The following is a 25017-nucleotide window of genomic DNA, read 5'->3' as shown; positions in this document are numbered from 1 at the left end:
CTGCTGGCTCCATTATTTCCTGGCAAATGTTCTGATGGTTTCAGTTCAAATCAATTCAAAACTTTACCTGTTGAACACCTTTTAACGAGTCTCCTATTGTTCTCATGTTTGATCCAGTCCACAGACACCAGCCAGTTTACTGCAGCTCACATTTTATTATCTTGCCACAATGACATGATACTACTTTACAAGGCATGCACACAGATAATGTTCACATGGTTAAATTGGACTATGATGCATTGTAAAAGCATTACTCTGTGGTAAGGCTTCGTATGTCACAGTGTGTGATTCACAGTTCTCTCTCTGTCCCTCTCGGGGCTGAAAGCCAACGTACAGGTGAGACGATGTTTGCCGTGACCGAACCCGTGTTATGCTTTAGTTTTTTTTTTTGTTTTTTTTTTTAACATGAGGACAACACTAGACACGTTTCTCTGTACAGACATTCTAATACTGCTTATGGCAATGGGACGGCTCACACAACACGGTACATTCACAATCCGCTCGTTGTATGCACGAGCTTCAGTCAGAGACACTAATGAACATACAGCCGAGTAGCACACGAAAGTAACTTCACACATGTGACTGATAATCAAAGCAAAACCGATGCACGTTCGTTTAATCCATTTGCTGTCATTTAAATGTGTGAGTGTTTGTACATCAAATTTATAAAAGGCATATTTTCCCATTCAGAGGCGGAACTCGAGTATTGCCGTAAAATGAAGTAAATCAAAGGCTATGGCGTTTCTCCCATGAACCCCTGCTGCAAGCATTGGTTTGATTCATATGTGCATTATATCGACTTACCACATTTAAACCTGACATTTGAAACTTTAAAGTAACTCCCTTTGAAATTCACATGTCATTGTGCCTTTGCCTTCGTCCCAGTCTGCTTTCAATTCAACAGCAAGATTCAATAAGTATTTACAATGCAGCCGTGGCCTGTCCCACCCCGCTGCCTCCCGTCACAATATTAGCAAAATATGTATTTACATGAGAAATAAATAAAGGAAATGAAACTATACAAGAAGTATAGTAGAAGTATCATATTGCATTATGCGAATATAAAAAATAAATTGTGATGCATTCACTCAGTAAGTCCATCCACACGATCGTCACTCACGGAGAAGCACAGACGGGACAAATAAATAACAGTTTCCACGCTCACACACTTGATCTCGTCAGCTGGTCAGATGGGAAACACATCTCATGTCAATAGAACGGTCATTGTATGTTAAGCACAGACGAGGGAGAGATGAAGCGCTGAAGTCGTCCGCTCAGAGAAAGAAAAATAAAGAGGAGGAAAATGAAAGAAGGGGAAGCAATCTTCCCCCCAGTCTGTGGTCAGCTCGGGTGAAGATACCGATCACAGCTGACAGCAACCTGGGGTCGCCTCATATGTACATGGGTGTCTCCTGTCCTGTCAGGAGCCTGAACATGGCTGCCGGCATGGTCTTCATGTGAATCTGGCCGAGAGAAGGAAAAATGGATTTTAGTGAGAGAATGAGCGTTGGAGAATTAACGTGGATTATTGGATTATAGGGACGTTGTCATTCCTTTCCTTCGGACACCTAAAACATGCTGCAGGATTATTACAATTATTAGAAAAGATCCTAATAAGGATACACAGTGAGGAAGCGCAGCATCTGTAATGTAATAATCACCAGGAGGATGATTAACACACGCAGATTAACCTAAACGTGACATCATCTCTGCTTGTTACAGTCACGGCAGCTACAGCTGAGCCTGGAAACATGAGTCTAGCCTCTCTTCCTGTCGCTGCGTTGAACTTTAAACCTCCGAGCTCTTTTATGTTCCGGCTGATACATTATTCATGCAATTGTCGACTCTTTAGTGCATTCTTTTATTTTGTAGCATTGTTTCAATGTCTAGACAGAATTTTTTACATCCTACAGCGCGTGGAGCAGCTAAATTATCCCTTAACTATCCCTAAATTGAACATAAAAGGCAAAACTAAACTGGATATCTGGTGCAGCTGGCAGGCAGTAAAAGAGAGGGACTTCACTGTTACTGTCTGACTCTAAAGACCTGAGTATGAGGAGAAATTACTGTTTGCCACGAGACACAATTTATAGACACACATTGTTCCTTTCATGGCGAATGGATGAACATAATGACACGGTAGTTGTTAGTATATTTCAAAAGCAGCAACCATAATGTATTCACAGAGCATGCTATTTTCTTGATTTCCTTTGAGAACGTAAAGAAAGTCATGAGTCTCAACTACATACTGTATGCAACTGCTTTTAGCAAGTACTATTCGTAGTTCATAGTTCTACCAGAAATGTGTTTTCTGTGAGTGAGTCAGTGTGTGTGTGTGTGTGTGTGTGTGTGTGTGTGTGTGTGTGTGTGTGTGTGTGTGTGTGTGAGTTTAACCTCGCCGACAGAGTTGGACAGAGCCTGGACAATCTTCTCATGAGCTGTGGCCACCACACTCTGCCCATTGATCTCAATAATCCTGTGACCCACTCGGACCCCGCCTCGCTCAGCAATGCCTCCCCGCATCAGGCTGCATATCTGCAGCGTGAAAGAACACACACACACACACACACACACACACACACACACACACACACACACACACACACACACACACACACAGGAGGAAAAGTCGTGTTAAAGTCGCTGGAAGGCTAAAGCAACAGCAGTGTGACGGTGAAAGCATGTGACACTGAGGCGAAAGTCTCTGACAGACAATCATAACTCAACAGCTCATTAAGTCACTGCTCAAAGTACAGCAATGACAATAAAATTGAATTATGAAACATTTATATTAAATACATTTTTGGTTTATAGCAACATTGCTGAACTAACCAAGCTCCACACTCTGTGGACTAGACTTATACTCACTATGCCGTTCTGCACACTGAAGCCAAGCTGGTATTTGAGGTCTGGCCTCTTGATCAGGACGGTGGTCACAGGAGGGCAGCTGACGATGTTCATTTTCACCTGCACCTGGTTCTTTAAGCCCTTTATCACAGACATGAATGGAAACATGCAGCAGCGATTTGGACCTAAATGAACGGACTGAATGTGCACTTCACCCTGGGGCCACGCGGCATCCGCGTCCTTGTACCTTAATGATTCCCTGACAGGTGGCGAGTGGCAGCCCCACGAGGCTGGTGTTGTTGATGGACATGATCTGGTCCCCGATGCTGAGCTTGCCGGAGCGAGCGGCCGGGCCGCCGTTCATCATGTTGGCTAAGATGACAGTGGGCAGAATGGAGCCCCAGCCAGACTCCACGATCACCACGCCCAGGATCTCACCTTTACTCTTCTCCAGCTGCAGCTGTGGAGACAGCAATGGACCAGTTACTCCAGCCATGGGTGGAGCACACAGATTGCTGTATTATTTATGTGTCAAGTCCAACATTGCAGCATCTCTTTCCATTCTTTACTGTGAAGAAGAGATCACAGAGTCAAAAGCACTCGTCAGTTTCCATCAGCCCGCTTCTCTGTTTTTCACCCCGGGATTCTGCCGCCGCCGCCGCCGCCATTCTGCTACAAATTGCCGAAGAAGGCGCGGAGAACCTGTTTTTACTTAAAACAACGCGCTTCGCTTTTGATATGTGTCAAGAAATGCACTTTTTCTGGCTCCCTTTCACAGATCAGAGCAGAAGCCCGTGGTATAACAGCCCCCATAGTGAGAGGAGGGAAGAGCTGGGAAACATGCAATACGAAGCAGGACTGTGTAACATTTGACTCATTACGATACACAGCAGCTCCAGTATTAGTAGCACAGAGGTGCTGCACCTGCCTATGGATTAAAGGCCTGTGCTATAAACTATTCATGAACAGCCTTTACATTGCTTCAATATATAAAAAGAGGCAATTGGAACGCTGTCATCTGCAAAAGAGTTCATCTTTAAAGATTTTGTTTTTATTGATCGCCTTGCATTAGTCTATTGCCAGTGATGTAGCAAATCAATGAGCTGACAGCACTGAATGTATGCTGCATCAGTGTCAGTGTTAATCTCTTCCACTCATAGAGACAAAAATGAGAAGACAAAGACCCCTAAATATGATCATTACAGAAATTCTCCTTAGACAAAATGTAAGATCAATATGACAAATTACAAGTATGCCTCTACTTTGCCGACTCAGGATTTTCTTCCTGTGATGGTTTAATAGTTTAGTATGAGAATATTGTATCAAAATGACTTGGTGACCAATCACAGATTTGTTTTACAGAACTGCAGATTGAGGCGGGGCAGAATTTGACCAGTTTCACCCAGTGACCCCAGTGATGACACTGCATACGGACCAGCAGCTCCAGTGAAGTGCATCCTACCCAACCTCTACCTAACTCAGCACAGAGCTGGGGCGAACGCTCTCCAGCCCTGTTGTCTTCCAGCTGACGTGCGCCTCTCCTTATGTAGAACGCATGCTCCTGCTCCCGTTCTGTCGGCCAGCAGATGATGCTACTGAATGTATCCTCCGCACCGTTGGTTACGCTTTAAGCCCCAGTTACTCCAAAGAAGCCCATTTTTCCCCATCGCCACAAACCACGTGCCTCCGCGGCAGCAGCTGTGTGGCCACGCAGCCGTTTCTGCTCACGCAGCAGAAAACGTCTCAGAACCTCCAGTAACGCTTTGAGGGCAGTGTTATCTAAAGAGGAAACGCTACAGCTGAAATGTTTCCTCTGTACCATCTGCCTCCTAATCTGTCTAATTATACACTGTATACTTGTCTATTTCTCTCTAGGCCCTGCAGCATCTGTAATCTGTGCCTCTTCTGCTGTTCTCCCATAGCATCACAAGGAATAGGATTTTTTATGGCCTTTACGGATGGATATGGATGCACGCATGCTGGAGACCAACCTCTTTGCAGTTTTCGGAGTTGGAGAAGTGGATAAGGTCATCATTGTACATCTCCTGGGTGTTTATGATGTCGCTGTACTCCTTCTGGCTCAGGTCCTCAGGGTTAATGCCGTTGGCCCTTAGGAACTCTTGGTAGGCCACGCTGAACGCCTGGCCGATGGACTGGGCGATGAGCTGGGCCTGGAGGCAGGAAGAGCAGGAAGCGGGGCATTAACACAGCTGTATTGTTCACTTGTCAGATCCACAAAAGCTAAGGTTTGGCGTTGCATATCAATAAGAAGGCAGCGGAAAAGAGCCACCTGGCGGCAGAGGCACAGAGTGAGCCAGGAATATGTTGATATCTATTACACTGTCAGAAGTTGTTCACACTGAGGGGAGAGCAAAACGGCAAAAACTAAAAAAGCTACAAAAACAACACCAGCACTAACAATATCCAGCTTAGAAGCTGGTTGTGTCTTTGCAAACCCAGTCCACACCCATAAGCTTGCTCGACTGCTCCACCTGAAGGCTTTGACAGATAACATAGATCAAGAGTAAAGAGGGAATGCAATATTGCACGCTGGTATTATTTAAATCTAATTCTATAAGGGCAGACGCTGTAAATGTCTGGGTTTAGTTGGCATTAAATTCAATTCCCAAAAGTCAGAAACAGACAGAGGCAGGATGCAGCCAGCGGGGCCGTAATAACGGAAACTGTTTAAAGTTTATGGAGGAGCGGCTGAATTGTTCTATTATTATTACTCTGGCCAGCTTTTGAAAGTTGGCAGCTAAATTAGACGAAGGGAGAACAGATTGGAGTCAGGCCTTTCTACTGACTGGCACAGACACTCAGCTGCAGGCTCCTCTGAGCCACATTGTTCACGCTGCCAAGTTTCGCTGAATCTGCTTCAAGAAGAAAAAAAAAGCAGCAGCGCTGTGGTGAAAAAAATGAATATTAGAAAAGCTCCGACGATTAACATCAAGTCACAGCAGCGGCCTGCTCTCGCTGCTTATTAAAGGCACCGCAGCGTGTCCTTATTTTTGCCTCGATTTCTGATGATACACAACAAAAAAAAGCTAAAGTAAATTTTTAAGAAAGCTTCAAATGAGTCATTTCACATATGTTTTTTGGCCTCTTTCCAGCCAACAGATTGCAGAAGCACTCACATCTTCTGACTCGAAGACGTGGCATATCATTTTGTACTGCTTCTTTGCCTCAGGCGCCCCAGGGGTCGTTTCAATGCAGTCCTGAGAAGCTGTGCGTGGCATCCGACGCCTCGCCATCAGGACAACGATGTTCCCAATGTCAGCAATGTAGGATATAGTGCGAAGTGCATTGTCCATCATTGTTTCCTGCGGATAAAACAAACGTAAGTCAAATACGTCAAAAGCAACTTTTTCTGTGTATGAAATAAAAATAAGAATATTGTGTGTTATAATGAGCACTGGTGAGATATTACTACAGCTCATTTCAGATTGAGTAAAATCAACGGCGTCTGCTGGCTTTGTGAGACTAAATCGAATTAGTGTTGTCACAGCCCACTGTTCCAGTTATGTTTATTATGAATCAATGTCAGAACCCACATGAAAACGGCACTGAGACTTTTATTTGGAAGGAAAAGGCCTCAAACGTGTCAGAACCAGTGGCAGCCGCATGGGAAAGGGAGCAAAATAGAAGCTGCAATGCAGCAGGTTCATTTGTGCCAGGCTATGGCCCACACACACACACACACACACACACACACACACACACACACACACACACACACACACACACACACACACACACACACACACACACACACACACACACACACACACATCATCTATCACTTATACATTTAACTGTTGCTGCGAGTACAAAGCTCTATTCATGATCTCGAGAACTGAGGTTCTGTGCTTTCAAAGACTCCGCCTCCTGTGAAGCCTCGTACTGCTGTCCTTGCACACCTGCATCTTGTGAAGCTACAAAGCAGGAACATTTCAGTGAGACGGGTTGTCGGCCCTTCACCTCTGCCCTGCTGCTTGGTGCAGTAGCCTTTCAATCTCCTGTCTCCGTTTGAGGAAACGTACCTCATAACCATTATCTCTTGACTTTTTCAGGGTGACGATGCTGAAGGGTAAAAGCTTGCCATTTTAATTTAGATTCAGAGGCTGTAAAATAATTGAAGAAACTTCTGACAACCTTTTAAGAAATGAATAATTAAGCACAAGTGAGGTAAGTATTTTGATATTCATACTGATGCTCTACTAAAAGCACAGGGGGCAAACTGTGTTGCAGTCAGGCAGTTTGCACGGTGCTGTACGTAATCTGTGACTCACCCTCTGTGCACAGATGCTTGTTCTCACTCTGGTCAAAGGGAGCTTTGCCAGTGAGGTCATTGGATTTGATAAATACTGTTCGTTCAATCTGTAGTAAAGGTTTCATAAGAAGCAGTTATGCATCTACAGTTATGATGGTGATGACACCACTACTGATGCGTAGTCTGGAATAGTTGGCCAGAGGCACCGTCAGGGTAAACTGGTTTACTTCCACAGGACAGAGACATTAAGAAGGTGTATTTACTGATGCTCACCTGCGAATCTGCATTGAGAACCTTGATCCTTTGTGTGGAGATGAACAGATCCACCTCGGTGAGGGTTTGAGCATCTCCCTCTGCACTCTGAACAAACAAACACGGGTTTGGTCACATTGTCTCCTTTGACTTGGAACTAATATGACTGCTAATGCTGAACAGGTAATTCACAGCTGACTGAACTGTATGTTGACTTTAGATAGGCCAACAGGCCTGTTCAGGATCTAGCTAAGAAATGTTTATTCACATGGACAGACTGAACTGTGTCATAAGGTGAAGGCATCTGTGTAACAGGAACTGAGCGACCTGGAACTGGAACCAACGCACATCCTAAACAACAACACTAAACCCATGAAAGCAATAAAGCTTCACTAAAGAACCTGCCTGGGTGTATTTCTGTCCTATCACTGTGTGTATCACACTAATTATTAAAGATATTAGCAATACGCATTCAAAACGAATGAACAGATGTAACTTGAACCTTTATGTATTAAATGAGAAACCGCTAATCCACCTGACGCCGTAGCTAATTCATTTGTATTTTGATTCATGGCTTGTGTCCGAAAATGCACCAAAATCAGACAGGGAACTGTGTTGTTAGTTTGGGTAGTGTGTAATCTCCCCTTTTCTATTTTCAGAGGTTAGTGTATGACCTCTGCTTCTTAATATGCAAACACAGATATTTAGCCACAATGCCTATTTGACAATTCAGCTTGCACTTAAATAAATTTGTAAAGGTCTATAATATTTATATTAGATAAAAAATTACTATCGTCAGTCACATTAGCACTGGAGTGATTACTACTGTATGTGTGCTTGTATTTCTGGACTTCTACTTAATTATTGTGTAATTACACATATAAAGAATTACAAAAATACAATGAATCAGAAATAATACAATCAAAGGTGATTAATGTTATTAGATTGTAATAATGACAATTAAGAGAAACCCAAGAAATATGGTTCTGCTAAAGTATCCTGCTGACATGTCATCTGCTGCCCTGTTGTGACAGCGGTACACGTGTTTTTATTAATGTGGGTTCAGTGATTCCTGAGTCTTCAGCAGTAAAGATTTATATCATAAAACATTTCATAATGTATCTGTTTATAACACGTGGTCTGGATTATCTAACAGACTTGTTTTACTGACTGTTAGTGTAAGGTACTTATCATGTAAATCCACTGCCTTTGGGATAATATTAATATTAATATAATATTAATATTTCTCCTAGCCCAAATGCTGACATAAAACAAAACTTGCTTGTTTTATTTTTGGAAAACCTGGCAATTATTTGTCCAGCAGAATGAACAAATTTAGGAATGTGGCAGACATCGGCTGAAGACAACACACACAGGCATGGGCACAAAGAGGACAAAGTGGACATGGAGGGAAAGTGGCTTAAGGGTCTTGATTTTGCTCTGATTGTTACACACCGCCTTTTTCTTGATTTTGGCAGCCTTCTGTACCCTCTGGCAGGCAGGCAGGCAGGCAGGCAGGCAGGCAGGCAGGCAGGCAGGCAGGCAGGCGTTGGGACGGGACAAGGTCAGCAGGTACGGGAGCACAAAAAACAGGAGGAAGAGGAGGAGGAAATAAAGAAGGTAAATAAATGAAGGTAAGACATTAAAGCCCCAAACCAAACAGCAGGCGTGCTATCGCTGCTCTCAGAGAGAGAGAGAGAGAGAGAGAGAGCGTGAGCGAGGCAGAGGAGAGAGGGAGGAGGTGTAGAGCACACAGGGTAGGAGTGTTTGTGGAGATAGCACAGCCTTGTTGGTTATCAAACACAGATCAAAAACAGCAATTACATAAGGTAATAATTCATGTTTTTCTTTCAGACAGCAAATCAAAAGAGCGCAAACATGAATTGATATGACATCTGCATTTACCAAGAATGGGATGGATGGTGAGGCCTGCGGTTCCTGAAGCATTACAGCCAAGAAAAACAACAATGTCCGTTCTGGTGTTGTGCACAGGCACAGCTTTCACCACCATCCACCAACAGCAGGACAGAAGGCACTGAAACCGCAGACATGGGCTTTGGTGTCCGCATCGAAAATGCAAGGTCGGCTCATGGGTTGGATTAGTTCAGCTGTAATTCTCTTCTTGGAGTGGACCCTGCAGTTGTTGAACTTAGATAAGTAATCTTTTGGAGTGCTCTTAACACTTGGCAATCTTGGAATCCAAATCAAGGCTTCTGTGTGAGGTCCACGCCGAGCCACTGCTCATCCCTCCATCTGCCATCGACCACAGGAAATTATCTTTAGCGCTTCAACCTTATTACATTTCCAAGTGTGAAACTGGATGCTTTCCCGGGCCACTCTGTGGAAATGTAACTACTAAGACTAGTATTAGCAAAAAAAAAAAAGAAACAGCTGAGCAAAGCGCCCAAAGGGAAGAGGCTGTTTTGGTTTTTGTAAAGTTTCCCCCGTTGTGATTGGTGCTCACGCAAAAAAGCCAGACATCTGAGGCTTTTAGCAACAGAGGTGGAGCGTAGCAGCATAGCGGGGAGAGGATAGACAGTAGGGGAGAGTGAGTGGGGAGAGAAGCAGCATAAATATTACATCAAACACAGGAAGCATCGTGCCAAAACCATCTGCATAAAGAACCTGCACAGCCCGCTGAAATTCACCTGTTTCTTTGTTCAGTTCAGCAACACATGCTTCAAGACTGTCTGCTTGTACTCTGTATGTACATATACTGTATATATCGTATACACATGCAACATGTGTATGCATACAGTAGCTCTGCGCTGCAGGGGTGCTGGGATCCGTATGCAGCTGACTGGGCCCATTTCAATGTCAAACATTAAATGTCATTTGCAGTGAAGCCATTCATTTGCCCGTGAGGAGCAAATCAAGGAGATAATGGACAACGTCTTGTTCAGCGGACTTGATCAAAGCAGGGTGAAGCACTAAAAGGTGAGAAACGGTTGCCATGGTTTCAGCCTGACAAGACTTTTCGCAGGGAAGTCAATTGTGCATGACAGACTGCAAGTGAGGGGAGAACGGAACACAAATTGGACAGATGTGAAATGATGCCAGCACAGGGCTTTTAGACCCACACCAACCAATAGACAAAAGGCCTTTTAGCGCACACTCCATCATTCCATTTGTTTCAGAATGACAATCACGTGGCTTGTTCCCAATCAGAATGTTTAACAAACCCAAAATGTTTCGCCTTTCAATTGCTATGACTGACAAATTGCATTTTAGCCGCTGATTTCAGGTTCCTACATGCTCAGGCACCTGTTTGTGTTACAGATGTTCTACAACACTATTTCACCAGACGCTCTGAAACTTGGAAATTCTGTTGTGTTGGACTTGAGGTGACCCCCTGGACACACATTCACACGCATCTGTCTCATCAGTGACAAGACTCATTACAGCATGTACTGTAACGTTCTAAAAGTAGACCACTACGCAGGAGCTCATTCAATATTTAGCAATACAGCCAAGCTTGTGTTGACATGAGGCTAAGATAAAAGTGCCCGGTGTCTGGGCTGCAACTGTGCACCAAAACATCAGCGCTGCATCATGTCATGTCACAAAAAAGCTCTCTGAGGCCACGACCAACCCTGAAAACCACAGAGACAGGGTTCCTCTGCAACCAAACCACAAGCACAGCTACAGTTTGTAGCAAATGTACTAGTGTAATGTTTAGAAATAATAGAGGAATAACCAGTTACTAGGTTAGTATGAGCAATGTGTTTATCTACAGTAGCTACAGTAATAGTAATGTGTAATGCTCATAAAAAATATTTCATGTATATTTTACGGCCTGTTCTCACTCAAGAACACAGTTACTTATGTTTTACTCATCACATGTTAATGCAGAATCACTAGTTATTGCATGAATATGTTTATAGTACTGTACATGGTTGTTTCAGTTGTATATAAAGTAGTTGAATTACAAGCACAATTTTTTCATTTCAACAGTATTTTAAATTGTTCCCATTATTGTAGCTATTTTAATACTGACGCTCTTTGTTTTCTGGGTAAAATGTGTGTCTTGGATTAGTGGACGCTGTGAGAACGTGTCAGTCGGTGTGGCCGGGTGTGAGGGGGCGTCTTTCCCGTACCTTGACCCTGCTGACAGCTTCCTGGGCTTGCATCATGCGTATGTTCTTGGACGGGTTCCTCTCGGACAGCAGCTGAGTGGAGCCCAGGTAGTTAGCAGCAAATATAATTCCATCAATTAGATCTTCTGGCTCACAGGGTCCTGGGACTGGGCCAGGGACAGGCAGAGAAGGCGTGATTAATGAGGAAAATAGCAGCAAAACACTGTTGCTCTGGGGATGATGATGATGATGATGATGATGATGATGATGATGATGATGATGATGATGATGACGACGACGATGATGATGACAATGATGATGACGATGATGATGACAATAATAATGATGATGATGACGATGATGATGACGATGATGATGTTGATGATGATGACAATGATGATGATGATGATAATGATGATGATGATGGTGATGATGGGTGAGGCTGAGCAGTAAGGTGGACACTGATTGTGAGATATATAGATGTAGACACCCAGAAAAGCTCCCAGGGACACGATGTGCTGTCACCATCTGTACAAGCTGAGAGTCAACCCGTCCTCTCATATGGTGTCAGCCTCCGCATGAGGCAGGAAAGGAGCACTGGGGGAAGACAATACATGGAACTGACCCAAGAACTTACCATCGACGAAGCTCGGGAACGATGCAACTTTCTTTGCTGGCTGGAAGTGGAAACAGAGACTGTGGTAAATAATGTAGGCACATGAACAATAAGGCGTTACACTCTCAAACAATTAATCACAACATGCACACGTTCCTATTAACAGCCCAGACATGTGAGTACTGTTCTAGCATGATGCATGTACAGGCTCATACATTTCTCTGTTCTGATGCAGCTGCTACCAGAAATGTGTTTTCTCTGGAATGTGTGTGTGTGTGTGTGTGTGTGTGTGTGTGTGTGTGTGTGTGTGTGTGTGTGTGTGTGTGTGTGTGTGTGTGTGTGTGCGCGTGTGTGTTTATACTGAGTCTGGATCATCATCATAAACATCATCAAATAACAGATGCCACGTTTCTGTTCCGACCACTAACTGAAGCCTTCTCCTTGACATCCACCTTCATCCCCTCACACCACAGTCATTTGCCTGAGCGTGACAAACTCTCCACTCCCTGAACAGAGACTGGCCACTCTGACTCTCCCTCTGTTCAGCACTATAAATGCCTTTACAGCCATTCATTTATTCAGAAATCCTTTTTCTGACTGCATCACAGTCACAAAGTTGCACGCACGCACAACTTACAGTAGTGCTGCGCCTCTAGCGCAGCTTGCTCAAGGGCACTGCTACAGTGGGTGCACCAAGTGTTACTCATCCATTTGAACTATGACATAGCTGTGGGAGATGGAAGAGAGGGGGCTCGGAGGAAGGCCAAGGAGGATATAGAAAAAAGACGCTCACAGTGAGAGGTGGAACTGTGGAATGAATCACGGCATTCAAAGACTCGCACCAGATCGACTAGATCCTCTACCTTGCTCACCAGACATTCAGAGAGATTACTCAGCCCAAGGACGGGGTGACGTGGGCGGAGCCTGCACTACAAGCATCCGCCACCGGCATCCTAGTGAAAAATGGCTCTCATAAAGCTGCAAGAAATGCTGCTCCATTACTGGGACCAGACATGATCGGAGCTCGTAATTACACAATTACTCATTTGATCTGACAATCGCACACGCGTGTGCCGTGTGCACGCTCACAAACGCGTCAGCGGACGATGCTGCAACAGATTCGAGCAGCCACGAAGGCGGCGCTGCAACAGAAAGCCTGGCAGCGTCTTACCTCTGGTACATTGTTATTCTCCAGGGGAACATTGAGGTCGGAGCGCTGCTGTTTTCGGGGCTGCTCTGCGCCATTGCTCACCTTGCAGGTCGACACAGAGGAACAGGTGCAAGTGGATAAGAATTAGGTTAGAGTAAAACAGGATGGAACAAGAGGGCGATTGAATTTTTATGTCAGGTTCAATGGATGGAAAAGGTCTGTTTGTTTTTCTCGGGACGCACATGAAAAAGGCACGTGACTAAGATGTGGGAGGCGCAGCTACTGTACACATAAAGAATATGAGAGAGACATTCACTGTCGAAACAGGATGAATATGTGCTGAAAAAAGAGGATGTGCACTAAATAGTTATAGATAATAGATGCATTTCTATAGATTGATCCAAACAGTGCCTCATTAAGTCCTTCCTTTGTCCTCCAGCCAGACTTTCTATTACCTAATCTCCCAATGCATGTATGTGTATATCTTGTATATATAACTACAGTAATTCTAGCATATATTAACACAGAGGCTGCATTTATGCCTCTGAATATCCATCTTGCAGTCTACTGGTCATTAACATTCAACTTTATTGCTGTCTGAAATTAAATCCTTGTGCCAATAAAACTTCATCCTCCTCAGTGAGGCAGAGAAAGGACCTTTCGCTGCAGTGCATCTGAAGCTGGAATGAGTTACCACACCCATGAATTCAGTGGCTTCCTTGACAAAAAGGGGAAATGTAAAGCTCTGATTAGTGTTGGCCGCGCTCCCCAACGCGTTTACGCAAGGGTTCATTAAATTAACGAGGCTGTTGCTGTTTGGTGGGTTGGAATTGTTAATTGTTGTGGTTTATGAAATTACATTTTATGACGCTAATTTGCATGGAATTCGCTAAATTCTAAATTCTTGCACCTTTTAAAATACGATTACAAAAAGACCTCCCTGTTTTATCGCATCCATAGATTAGATCAGCAAAGCCCACAACATGTTGTACAGTATGTATCGACTGGTAACAGAGAAGGAAACAAGTGAATGATTCCAGAGTGAGTCCAGAGGCCATATAAATCTGCAGAGCGCTGTAGATTCCTCTCATAGGATCCAGTGTTACGGTCTGACCCAGATAATGTGCTACAGCTAAACAGGCGTGTGTGGAGCAGGTGCGTCTCAGCAGGCCGCCCACAGGAGGCCGTCCATGTTGGGCCTTATGGAAGGTGGGGCATGCATGTGTCTACAGTACAGTGCGCGTACATTCATCCAGGAGGAGGGGGCGTCTCGAGGTAATATGGGGGGGGGGGTTAGCAACACTAGCTCGTCTGCTCCTCGTCTAATCGCTGCTTTAGGCCTTTGCTAAAATAAGCAGGATACAGCATTTCACCCCTGGGGTGTTCCTGGCTCTGTTCTATGTGCCTTTGTCCATACCCTGGCTGACAAATGTACTGACTGAAAGGAAGCCCCAGTGTAGCGTGATGACAGATAGCTGAGCTGAACGCTATGAGACGAGCCTGCGGCAGGTCTGAACCGCTGGCTCACAAAGCGCTCACCTGCTCCTGCTGCCATCGCTGCCGGTCCTCGGGGGAGCGGGCCCTGACGCCCCGCTGGAGGTCGGGGTTGTTGTGGTGCATTGAGGGGAGGTTCAGGGACTTGGGCCGGCTGTCGTGGCGGTGGTGGGCCTGTGGGTAGGGGGCTGCATCGGGCTTTGGGTGGGCGTAGTTGCTCGTGGCCGGGTCGACCGCCAGCTCCTCCGGGCTTTGGTCGGTGCCGCTGCTCAGGCTCCCCATGCTCATGCTCATCTTGATCTCTGCAACGATCTGGTCGATGTCCTCCTCCGCCTCCTCCCCCGTCTCACCCTCCACCACCACAACCTTGCGGCCACGGTAAGGGGAGCCTCTCACTGAGTTGCCATTGTCCTCGGCAGCATAGTAGTTCCTGCTATAAGCCCTTCCACGTCTCTCTTCCTCGCCACCTTCCTCATCTTCTTCCTCATTGGGGCAGTATTCCTCACTCTCTGCCTCCTCTTCCTCTCGGGCATGCAGGGTTTCCTGTCGGGAGCTTTGGTGGTGGGGGTGATGGTGATGGTCCAGGATGGGTTCTGGTCTTCCATTGTAAATCTGTTCATCCGGATCTTGTTCCACCACCTCGCAGCGGACCTCCCCTTCTCCCCCGCCCCAGTCCTCCACCCTGCGCCTCTCTCGTCCCGCCCACTGCTCCTTCCTGATCTGGTCCACCTCCCTCCATTCCTCCCTCACCTGCTCTTCTCCCTCCCTCCACTCTTCCCTCATCATCCCCCCCTCCACTCCTCCCTCACCTCTTCATCTCCCTCCCTCCACTCCTCCCTCACCTCTTCATCCCCCTCCCTCCACCCCCACCTCTTTCCCCTACCCCACTCCCTCCTCCCTCTCTCCACCCCCTCCTCGTCTTCCTCCCCCTTCTCTCCCCCCCCCCCACTCCCTCCTCCCCCCCCCTCTTTCTCCCTCCCCACCCCTTCATCCTCCTCCGTCCACTCCTCCCGCACCGTCCCATCTCCTTCGTCACCTTCCACCCATTCTACCTCTCTCACCCTGCCTTCTCCCTCTCCTTCCTCGGTCCACCCGTCCACAGTCTCGTGGCATGCATCAGTGTGGGACTCCTCTGGTGGCAGGGTGTCGGTGCAGTCCCTCCGGCTGTGGCTGTGGTCGCAGTCTCCCTGGCTGCTGCAGTCCATACCTTCCAGGTAGCTGTCATCCTCTGGGCAGTAACGGATGTAGTAAGTGACGCCCTCGTCCTCCTCAGCCAGTCCTAGAGGATTTAAGATGTTGTTTAAGGTGCTGCCATTCAGTATAATGTCCATTTTTTACTTTTAATATTCATGATCTACAGACAGATCCTACTTTTGACAGCCCATGACCTTTTGTTTAATGACAAACATATCATTTGTGTTGTTATCTTAATAGCTGCTGCATAGACTGTCATGACATTGGTTACATCCAAGTCACGCGTGGCTGCAGCCTTGTTGAAAAGTCAATACCTGAATAACAAGTGACGCATTCATTAATTTAAAGCAATCGCTTCACCTCATCATCTACTTTTGGCAAAGGTCTAATTCATACAGTATCATACATTTTTGTTCTTATTCTGCTTTCTAGTGTTCAGGTTTGATTTTACATTTCTTTCACTCTAGTGTTTGCTCTACAATAAAGGTCACAGGTACAATATGCTGGAGTGGAGCCCAGCTGTCAATTGGTTGAGAGGTGAGGTCCAGCCAGCCTATCACAGCATCGCTTATACAGTATAGACAGACAACAGGATACAACATCTTTTACTTTACTTAATTTGATTATAACTGAGTTCACACTCACCATCGCCATAGTCCTCGTCATCATCTGAGCTATTGTTTATGTAGTCTGAGCTGGAGTCATCGTCCAGACTGTCGGCTCCTCCGTGGAAGTTCCCCTGCTCATGGTCTTCTTTGTTGTGTTCATGTTCTGGTGTAGAGGGTGTTGCTGCTCGCTGATCCTCCAGTTCTGCATCTACTTGGTTGCTGTATTGTTTCACATCTACCTTTGTGTCCACCTCCACTTCTGGAAGATTTCGACCCACGTGTTTAGACTTGGGAGATGAATACTGTGTCTTACAGGAGCGGGGCGGGGGCTTCGCCACGTGTGACTCCTTAGGGTAGTGGACTGGGCGCTGCCGAGCGGGGAGGGCTTTGAGATCACATGACTCTGCTGGATGAGGGGTGGGACAGGAAGCAGGGCCTGGAGCAGCCATAATGTTTCCTCCGCTGTTCCCTGGCCTCTTCCTATGCGCCATGATTGGCGGCTTACAGGCCGTGCATTCTCAAATGTTTAAACCTAGAAGGCAGAAAAAATATGGAGCTCAGGGCAACATTGAATATAGCTGTTAGTCAGTGCAACTGCATACAGAAAATGTCCGAGGTCAGCAGGCCAAAAAAATGTGCAATATATCACTTCCTATCAAAATGGCCAGTCTGCAGGATCAACATTTAAAATAGAAAATGTGCAGCAGCTTTCACTTTAGCAAGCACACACATACAGCACACCCTTGAAAATACGCCCGTACACTTGTCTCTTTGCCTACAAGAGCTACAAATAAACCTTGGTTGAAACTAACAGGTTCTGCTTGACTCAGTCCATATTCAAAGCAACATTTTTGTGCTCACAGTACGTAGAACAGATTTGGACTAAAGTATTGCCCAGGTTCAGCTTACATGGACACAATGCTCACCTTCACATAAACCTAATGGAATACTGCTGGACAAAAAATGTAATTAACTCAAGGTCATCTTTACGTAGGTGCCGCACACTGATAACACTTTGTTTGCAGATGATCTATCCATCAAGACTTATTGATTTTTTTATTATCTTGCTAAGGGAGATGTTTCTAACAAGTCTGAATCCTGTTTAATTTAGTATCCGGTTATTTCCAAAGTGTGCACAAAGTTAACAGTAAGTGGCAAAATGGCTATAAAAGCTTGTAGTAATGTTTGAATGTTTTTGCAGACATGCAGTAGACTGGTGACCTGTTCAGGGTGAACCCACCTCTCGCCGTCAGGACGCTGAGATCGGCCCCAGCCCCCCGCGACCCCAAAGGGGGGAAAAAGGACATAGAAAATGGATGGGTGGACTTAAAAAGTAAGTGTGTCAGAATAAAACAATAATAATAATTTAGTCTAGTATCAGTTACTTGCAGTACTATATATAGTTTTTATAGAGTACAATCTACTGAAGGTGTTGACAAGTAATTTGGCTTTGAAATATATCGGCACAAAAAATGGATTAGAACTGTCTTCCATTGGGTCCGTTATGTATTGTTCTGTAAACCTCTGCTCCCCATCATCCATTTTGCCACCATTGTTTTGCCACCGGTTGCTACGAACAACTGCCCTCAGGGGGAGGGGGGTAAGGTGGAGGGGGTGTTGTGTTGTTGTTGTCCCCTTTTTCCTTCGCCATAATTACATTTTCCACCATCAGTGATTAGACGGCTTGATTAGCTCTACGCAGCCTGGCACAAACGCATCCTAACATCCTGAAACACAAGCACATGAAACACAGGCGCGAGCACACACACACACGCACGCACGCACGCACACACACACACACACACACACACACACACACACACACCTTAGCTAGTCAACTGGGCCGCTGGGTCTAGAACAGCATAAAGGCTAAACATCTGCTGCACACCTGATGAAATATGGCAACATGTCTGTTCACAGCTCAGCAAACGCCTTTCACTACAAACTCCTGCCAATATCGGTCAGTTTCTTAGCAAATAGGAACAGTGTGTACAGTGCTTACCTGAGGTCCCGAGTTGTAATGTGGTGTACAATGGTGTGGGGATCTGCCGTAACAACGGCCCCATCCTCCTGCCTCCCGCCCCTCCCACTGCCTCTTGCTCCACCCTTCCCCCTCCAGCCAGCAGACATTATGCACCACCCTCCCTCCTCCACATTACATCCCAGCATCTTCCTGTAGGAGCCCTGTACCGCCTCACTCAGCTTCCTACAGCTGGTGGGCTAGAGGCTGGTAACTATGGGTAACAACATCCCCTGGGGAGTCAAACCTTTTGACCTCTTTTGTTGGCTTCTTATATTCACAACCTCTTTTTCGGGGTGACTTGTGTTTCACATAATCTTGTTTTCATTATTCCTGACTGCCAATACAACTACTGTACCATGTAAACGTTAAAATCCTATAAGTCCCCAGCCAGGTGGCTTTTCCCAGATCTGCTTTGTCTGGGACGTGTTTGACTGTGTTGAGTGAATTTGAATGCCTTTGTAGATGAATGCTAACACCATCATAACAAGACGCAGAGGGGATCTGTTCCACCTGTTTAGTATTATTAGGACAGACATACAGTACAACAAGTGCACAAATGCTTAAATCTAAATGTACTGTAAGACTAAATATCTTTTGGAGAGCATTTTTAGCAGCACTTTTATGTTGTTCAACAGTTTTTTTTTATTTCTGCAACCAAAACAAATTTTAGATGGTGCAAAAGATGCAGAACAAAGAAGATCCGCCCATACAATTGCTATTGTAAGTAAAGGCACCATTACTCAGCAGCTCAGCCGTCTCCCTGCAAACAACCACATTTTACCATCTACAGTAGTTTTGGGTGTACACCATTAAAAAATAATGCAAAAGCTTCACACCAGGACCAGGCAGTCGGGCACTGACAGTAATTTGCTCAACACAGCAGCTTTTGATGCTGACGTCTGCTGCTGTACTTTACCAGTCACCAGGGCGCTCAAGTGGTGAGAGTGAACGGTGACTGGATCTTCTTTATTACACCAACATTCTGGCCTTTATGGTGGTTTTTACAGGACAGAGTGCCTATATGTACTTCGAAAAGGGCAAAGTGATTTCAGTCTAGCGGTGGACGGACACAGACGTGGCCTGTCTCTGAAGGGTGCTGCCTTTGTATAATATAAAATAAAAAAGAAATTTGCATATTATTAGTTTAGAATAGGTTGATTCGAAACACAAACATCAATTTCTTAGTATCTAATTAGGAGCCTCTACTCAAAACAGATTAGTTTGGAGTAAAGGTGGTTACCAGGACCCCCATTATCTACAGTGCACCCTGAAGATCAGCCGTCTCATGTTGATGCCACTTCCTCCTACAATGTCTAAATTGGCCACATATAGTATGCAGGTTTAAAGAACAGTCTCAGAACAAGTCTGTTCCCTTGCTGACGACGTATGCAGGGATCCTCTCCAGCTCTGCATCGAGCTGGAGTGGCTAAGGGACCGGAATCAATTATTGCTGCAGAAAGAAATCAGAATCCAGCAGGCTCCATCGCGGCACGTCTTTCCACATCCCACCAGCACACGCAAACACAGGCATTGACACGCGCACACAAAATATCTGCCTCCAAACCTAAATGCACCAAAATGCAGGCAGTGACTCGAGTCGTCGTGCACACAGGACGGCACTCAGCCACACACACCAGCAGCAGCAGCAGCAACATACCCGCCTGCTGCAGTATCCCAATTGTCTGGTTTGAAGTGCAGCTGGGGACTACTTGCACGGGGCTGTCTCCAAAGATAGACCTATTCATGTCTGCCACAAAATGTTTCAGCTACAGTAAGATAAAGCTTTAAATTATCCTCAGAGACTCCTCTTGTTTGGCAGACAAATATCCTGTGTATCTACATGAGTCGTATTTGCCTTAAAGCCGGGCTGAGCACGAGACAGAGGGCAACAGAAGTGGTACAAAGGCAGCAGATGGCGAGGTCAGAGTGTGGGCCTTAGGAATACTAATGTCTCTCTGCCTTGGATTCTGTGTTACCATCGCTGTTCCCCAGAAGAAGACAACATAAACACTTGAAGAAGATTATCAGATCAAGTTCAATACTAATTCAAACAGTAAATCAGAAATACACTACATACATTAGAGCTTATGGTTTACATTGTCTCAACTGATGCAAATCTTATTAAGGTGAGAATGAGTAATGATCAGAATCAATAAGGGTTCCAACACTTGTGAATAAACATTTTACTTCCCAGTGTTTCTCAGTTACACTGTAGTTCTTTTGGGGTTGGGCGCTAATTTATCTTCATTTTTCAACGTTTGTGAAGCAAAGAGGCAATTGCCGTTTCCAGTGCAGCGTGGTTTTTGTTTGGTGTCTCTGGAGAGGGATGTACCGTTCATTTCTATCATTTCTTCTGCCATATAGGGTTGTAGTACTTTAACAAAAGATTGCAGTGTGCTTGTAGTCCTCTGATGTCACCATAGGGTCACCCAACAATTATTACGATTCCTGCACACACAGACTCAAATATATCTACTGTATGAGTCTCAGCTTCTATCACCAGGTATTGTACTGTAAAGTTGTTTCCACATCTTCAGTTCACTGTGGCCACCAATAATTATGTTCTGTTCACTACAAAGACATAATCGCACTTGATGTATAAGGAAAGGCATAACCGTAGCATAACTACTGTATAATAAAACACTGCTCTTACAATGTGTACTTACTGCATGTGCATAATGGCAGTGAAATGCCAGAGAGCATCTATGTGTCAAATAACCTCAGTTCAGTTAATGTCATGTGGTCTATAGAGGAAACTGACAGGGCTGTGTTCCTCTACTCTCCCCTGTAACTGTAGTAGTTACTGCATGAACCTCCTGCCAGATTATTAGTAGTTATTCTTATGCATTACTTCAGGACACAAAGTCAGGCCAGGACATGTTCTGGCATATCTGATAAGAGCAGGAGTCCTTCCAGTTCCATCCGCACACCCTAATGATGAACCCTCTGTTCCTGAACCTAATGTCAGTGCTTCTGCACCAAGTGCGGCAATTTTTAGGGTTCATAGAACAGATTTTGGAAAATGGAATACAATTCAAGGCGTAACTTGCTTCGCCGGTGTTGAGAATCGAGATAAGTTATCAGAGGACATCAAATACTGTATCACAATATTATAACAGGCCTAAATGTAGAACAATTATTCATTCACAAAACTCCACTCATTCCTGGAATATAATTTGGAACATGGAATAATTTATTTACCAAGGAAGCTTCATGCATGAATTTGGGGTTTACCACACAACAGGTGTGTATCAATGAAGCCAACAATCTCCCAAAAGAAAAATTCTCCCATATAAATTTCTGCTTAAATTACCCCCATTATTGTAATAGGTCTATATTAACATCTAATACAAAATAAATAAATAAAAAAGACAAAATAAGCACCAAATACTACATTCCATACTGTAATTTTCACAATTTCCAGTGCTGACCAAATATAAGCTGGTCACTGCCTGCGCCTATTTGTCCAATAGACATGATGCAGGCTGACACTAATAAGTAATGCACCTTAGCGATGTCAGAAACTGTAATAAGTATGGGCACATGAAGTAGCAGTCCTCTCATTCGTGTTGACCACCCACATTTCAGACCTCAGGAACCTATGCAGAACTTTTTGGATGACTTTGGCATCGTGGGCTACATCAGCAGGAACCACAATACTAAGTATAGACGTTTCATGGACAGGTTTGCTGAGTGGTGTGGGCTGCACAACCATAAAGGTCAACACCATTAGCAGTTTATTTGAGGAGGAGAAAGGACTGTCTCCGAAAAATATTACTGGGACAAATTTTAAGTGTTCTTAGATTCTAAGCATGTTGAGTTCCACCTCATCAACATATAAATAATAAAAAACCAAGAGGCTTTGGAGCCAACTTACCCAGGAGGCTCTGATCATTTAACGTCTGTAGTGTCAATAGTTTCAGTTTCAGTGACCCTGTGTTGGTTTGAATTTTAATCAGATTGTTAGTATATATCAATACAATCTATTAGTACTATTATTTACTCCAATCCACCTTCATCAGCAGCAGAGGGGGATGTGTCAGAAAGGTCACAAAGCATGAAGGGGTGTCTCTTTAATGGTGGAGGAGAAGAAAGCTAGTCACTGCAGCTTTCAAAAAAGCCCAGTACTCATTGGAGCGACATTAACGCATCATTTTTATAATTGCCAGTGTTATTAAGAGCAGCTGCTGTTTGGAACAGTTGTTACATCTTAAACTTAAAAGTACATTAAAGCATATTGAGATTGCATTAAGTCGTTAATCCACTATTTTTATTGGGTCAGTGTTGATCACGTGTTCTTGTAAACACTTAAAGGGCGGAACATTAAACTGCCCTGAAAACACTTCCATGTCATTAAGCGTGTGTTGATAAATTGTGTAGTAACCTGACAATGCTGATGTTTGCGGCTTGAGACGAGCGAATAAAAGCACCATCAGACAGAGCAACAGAGTGAGTTTCCACTCAGCTGTCTCATTGAGATTCAGCGTTTGTTCTCCTTACAGCCTCCTACTCACGCTAGAACGACAAGAGAGCAATGCAAGGGAAGAATATACAGAGGAGGAGAAGGAACGGTGGGCAGCGGCACACAACGGCACAGGACCGCGGAGCACATCGCCCGCTCCCAGCCATTCTATCTGCCACGTCCATCTCGCCACTTCAAGCACAACGCCACACCCTCCTCCTTCACCCTTGACTGTTACCATGGCAACCCTTTGTTTCCGGTGCAGTCTCTCAGAGGAGAACGGTCTCGGCCAATTGTCAGAGCACCCCCTTCCACAGAGCACAGAGCATTCCACATGTAGACGCACATTAGCCAACGCCGCTGTGCTAATGCAGCCTTGTTCTTAGCCAGCATTAATCAGACGTGGAATTGATCCAACACATGGATTTTCTTGTAGGACAGATACAATGCAGTCATACAGAGTGACAGTGAGGTAAAGTAGCACCCAAAACAAGTCTTTGGAGAAATATATCAATAGCATCTTCAACTTGCTCACTCAATAACCTTGTTCAACCTAAAATAGCTTGGGGATATTGCTCTGAATGTACATGCAAAAGTCTGATTTGTACATATTTTTATTCATGATAAAATGTCATGCCCATCAGATCTAGTCCTTTGTGTTTCCTGCTAAAGAGAAAAAACAGCAAGCTAATACAACATATTGTCTAGATGAAACATAGTATTAGGCTAAAAGATGCTATATAGGTCTAGAATCATCTGCACATTTCAGTTCTTTCATCATTGGAATTGGCTACAGAAATACATTAATATAACATAATCTTGGCCTGTCCCTAACACAGTGAGCAAGGCACACCTGACACTGATTTGTTTTAACTTCAGAATCGACAGGAATATTCCATGATACAATTTTGAATTTATTTAGAAAAAATCTCAACACAAACAATATGACAAACTATGGTTTCCTATAAAATTCCCTACTGTGTAAAAAAACTACATAAAAGTCACAACATATAAAAACAATGCAAGTCTTGCTTTTTTAATGCACTGGATAAAACAAGAGCAACCTGTCGCCCAGTTAACTCACAGCATGAATCCTGGCTTTAGTTTGTGGACTTTGACTCTGGCCAGGTGGCACATGAGGCTGGGCTGGCCTAGATTTTAAAGAAGAACCATGAGACATGGTAAAGTTTGCCTGGCGCCCAGCCTGGGTTGGAGAGGGCTAAACACAGATAAATGGCGCCAGAGGGAGACTGGGGCGAATTCACAGGGTTTAATTGAAGCTCTTAACTACGTTTGGTTTCTTATCAGAGTGACTGACATGGGGAACACATGAGAGATAAAAAGCATTACATTATTTTAATATGTAGAATTATGTACTTGGGGGCAGTAAAAGCAGCCATCACTTTACCACCCATTCATTTTCTACACCTCCACTACTGCTTACATATCACATTGACAACAGAGAAAACATTTTAGTTTTGGACGTAATGAGAAATCCTCCCACTCTGCTCACCGCCAACCAGGCTGAAACCTGACAACAAAATAAATGGGTATTAATCCAATTGCTAAGTAGGAAAACGGGGAGATTAAAAAGATTATGAAGATGCTGCTAATTAAAACTATGGATGTTTGCTCTGTCTATTTGCAAAATGTGTAATGAGAAGCAATGACCAAAAAATAAATTAATAAAAAAGTGCCACTATTTAATTAAAAAAAGCCATTAGCTTCTTCTTGCCTTTTTAAGTTATCTTTCAAATATATATATATATATATATATATATATATATACATTTAGAATATAAAAAAAAATATTATATTATAAGTACTACCATAAATAAATAAATAAATACTAGTTTGAGATCTGAATCACATATATATAACATATGTGTTCTGTCATACTGTATGTAGCACCCTCATGGCTAATTAGGCTAATGAAGCACCCAGAATATAATTGTAATATAACTTGATAACTTGGGAGAACACACACACACACACACACAGCATTCAGGTTAAAAACATTTT

General features: G+C 44.3%; 1 protein-coding gene across 1 annotated transcript; it reads right to left on the bottom strand.

Annotated features, from left to right (window-relative positions):
• Positions 1 to 135: 135 nt before the first annotated feature.
• On the bottom strand, positions 136 to 17025 carry apba2b (amyloid beta (A4) precursor protein-binding, family A, member 2b). The gene is made up of 15 exons (XM_029144068.2): positions 16548 to 17025; positions 15692 to 15987; positions 15518 to 15550; positions 14754 to 15458; positions 13236 to 13316; positions 12086 to 12125; positions 11470 to 11615; positions 8828 to 8863; positions 7394 to 7480; positions 5985 to 6170; positions 4839 to 5018; positions 3095 to 3307; positions 2869 to 2988; positions 2395 to 2535; positions 136 to 1463 (listed from the first exon to the last, which is right to left on the bottom strand). Exons 1-15 carry the CDS (start codon positions 16999 to 17001, stop codon positions 1392 to 1394), a joined length of 2790 nt encoding a protein of 929 aa, XP_028999901.1. The 5' UTR covers positions 17002 to 17025; the 3' UTR covers positions 136 to 1391.
• Between the last annotated feature and the right edge of the window lie 7992 nt (positions 17026 to 25017).

Source organism: Betta splendens, chromosome 3 (assembly GCF_900634795.4).
Source record: "Betta splendens chromosome 3, fBetSpl5.4, whole genome shotgun sequence".
Lineage (NCBI taxonomy): Eukaryota > Metazoa > Chordata > Actinopteri > Anabantiformes > Osphronemidae > Betta > Betta splendens.
The sequence above is the reverse complement of the archived record's forward strand: the minus strand, read 5'-3'. Positions and strand labels throughout refer to the sequence as shown.

Coding starts and splice junctions, on each gene's coding strand:
- apba2b (XM_029144068.2), bottom strand. CDS start 17,001: ATGGCGCATAGGAAGAGGCCAGGGAACAGCGGAGGAAACATTATGGCT. Junction 15,988..16,547: donor TGACGAGGACTATGGCGATG/GTGAGTGTGAAC, acceptor TAAATCCTCTAG/GACTGGCTGAGGAGGACGAG. Junction 15,459..15,517: donor GGAGGGAGGGAGATGAAGAG/GTGAGGGAGGAG, acceptor GGAGAAGAGCAG/GTGAGGGAGGAATGGAGGGA.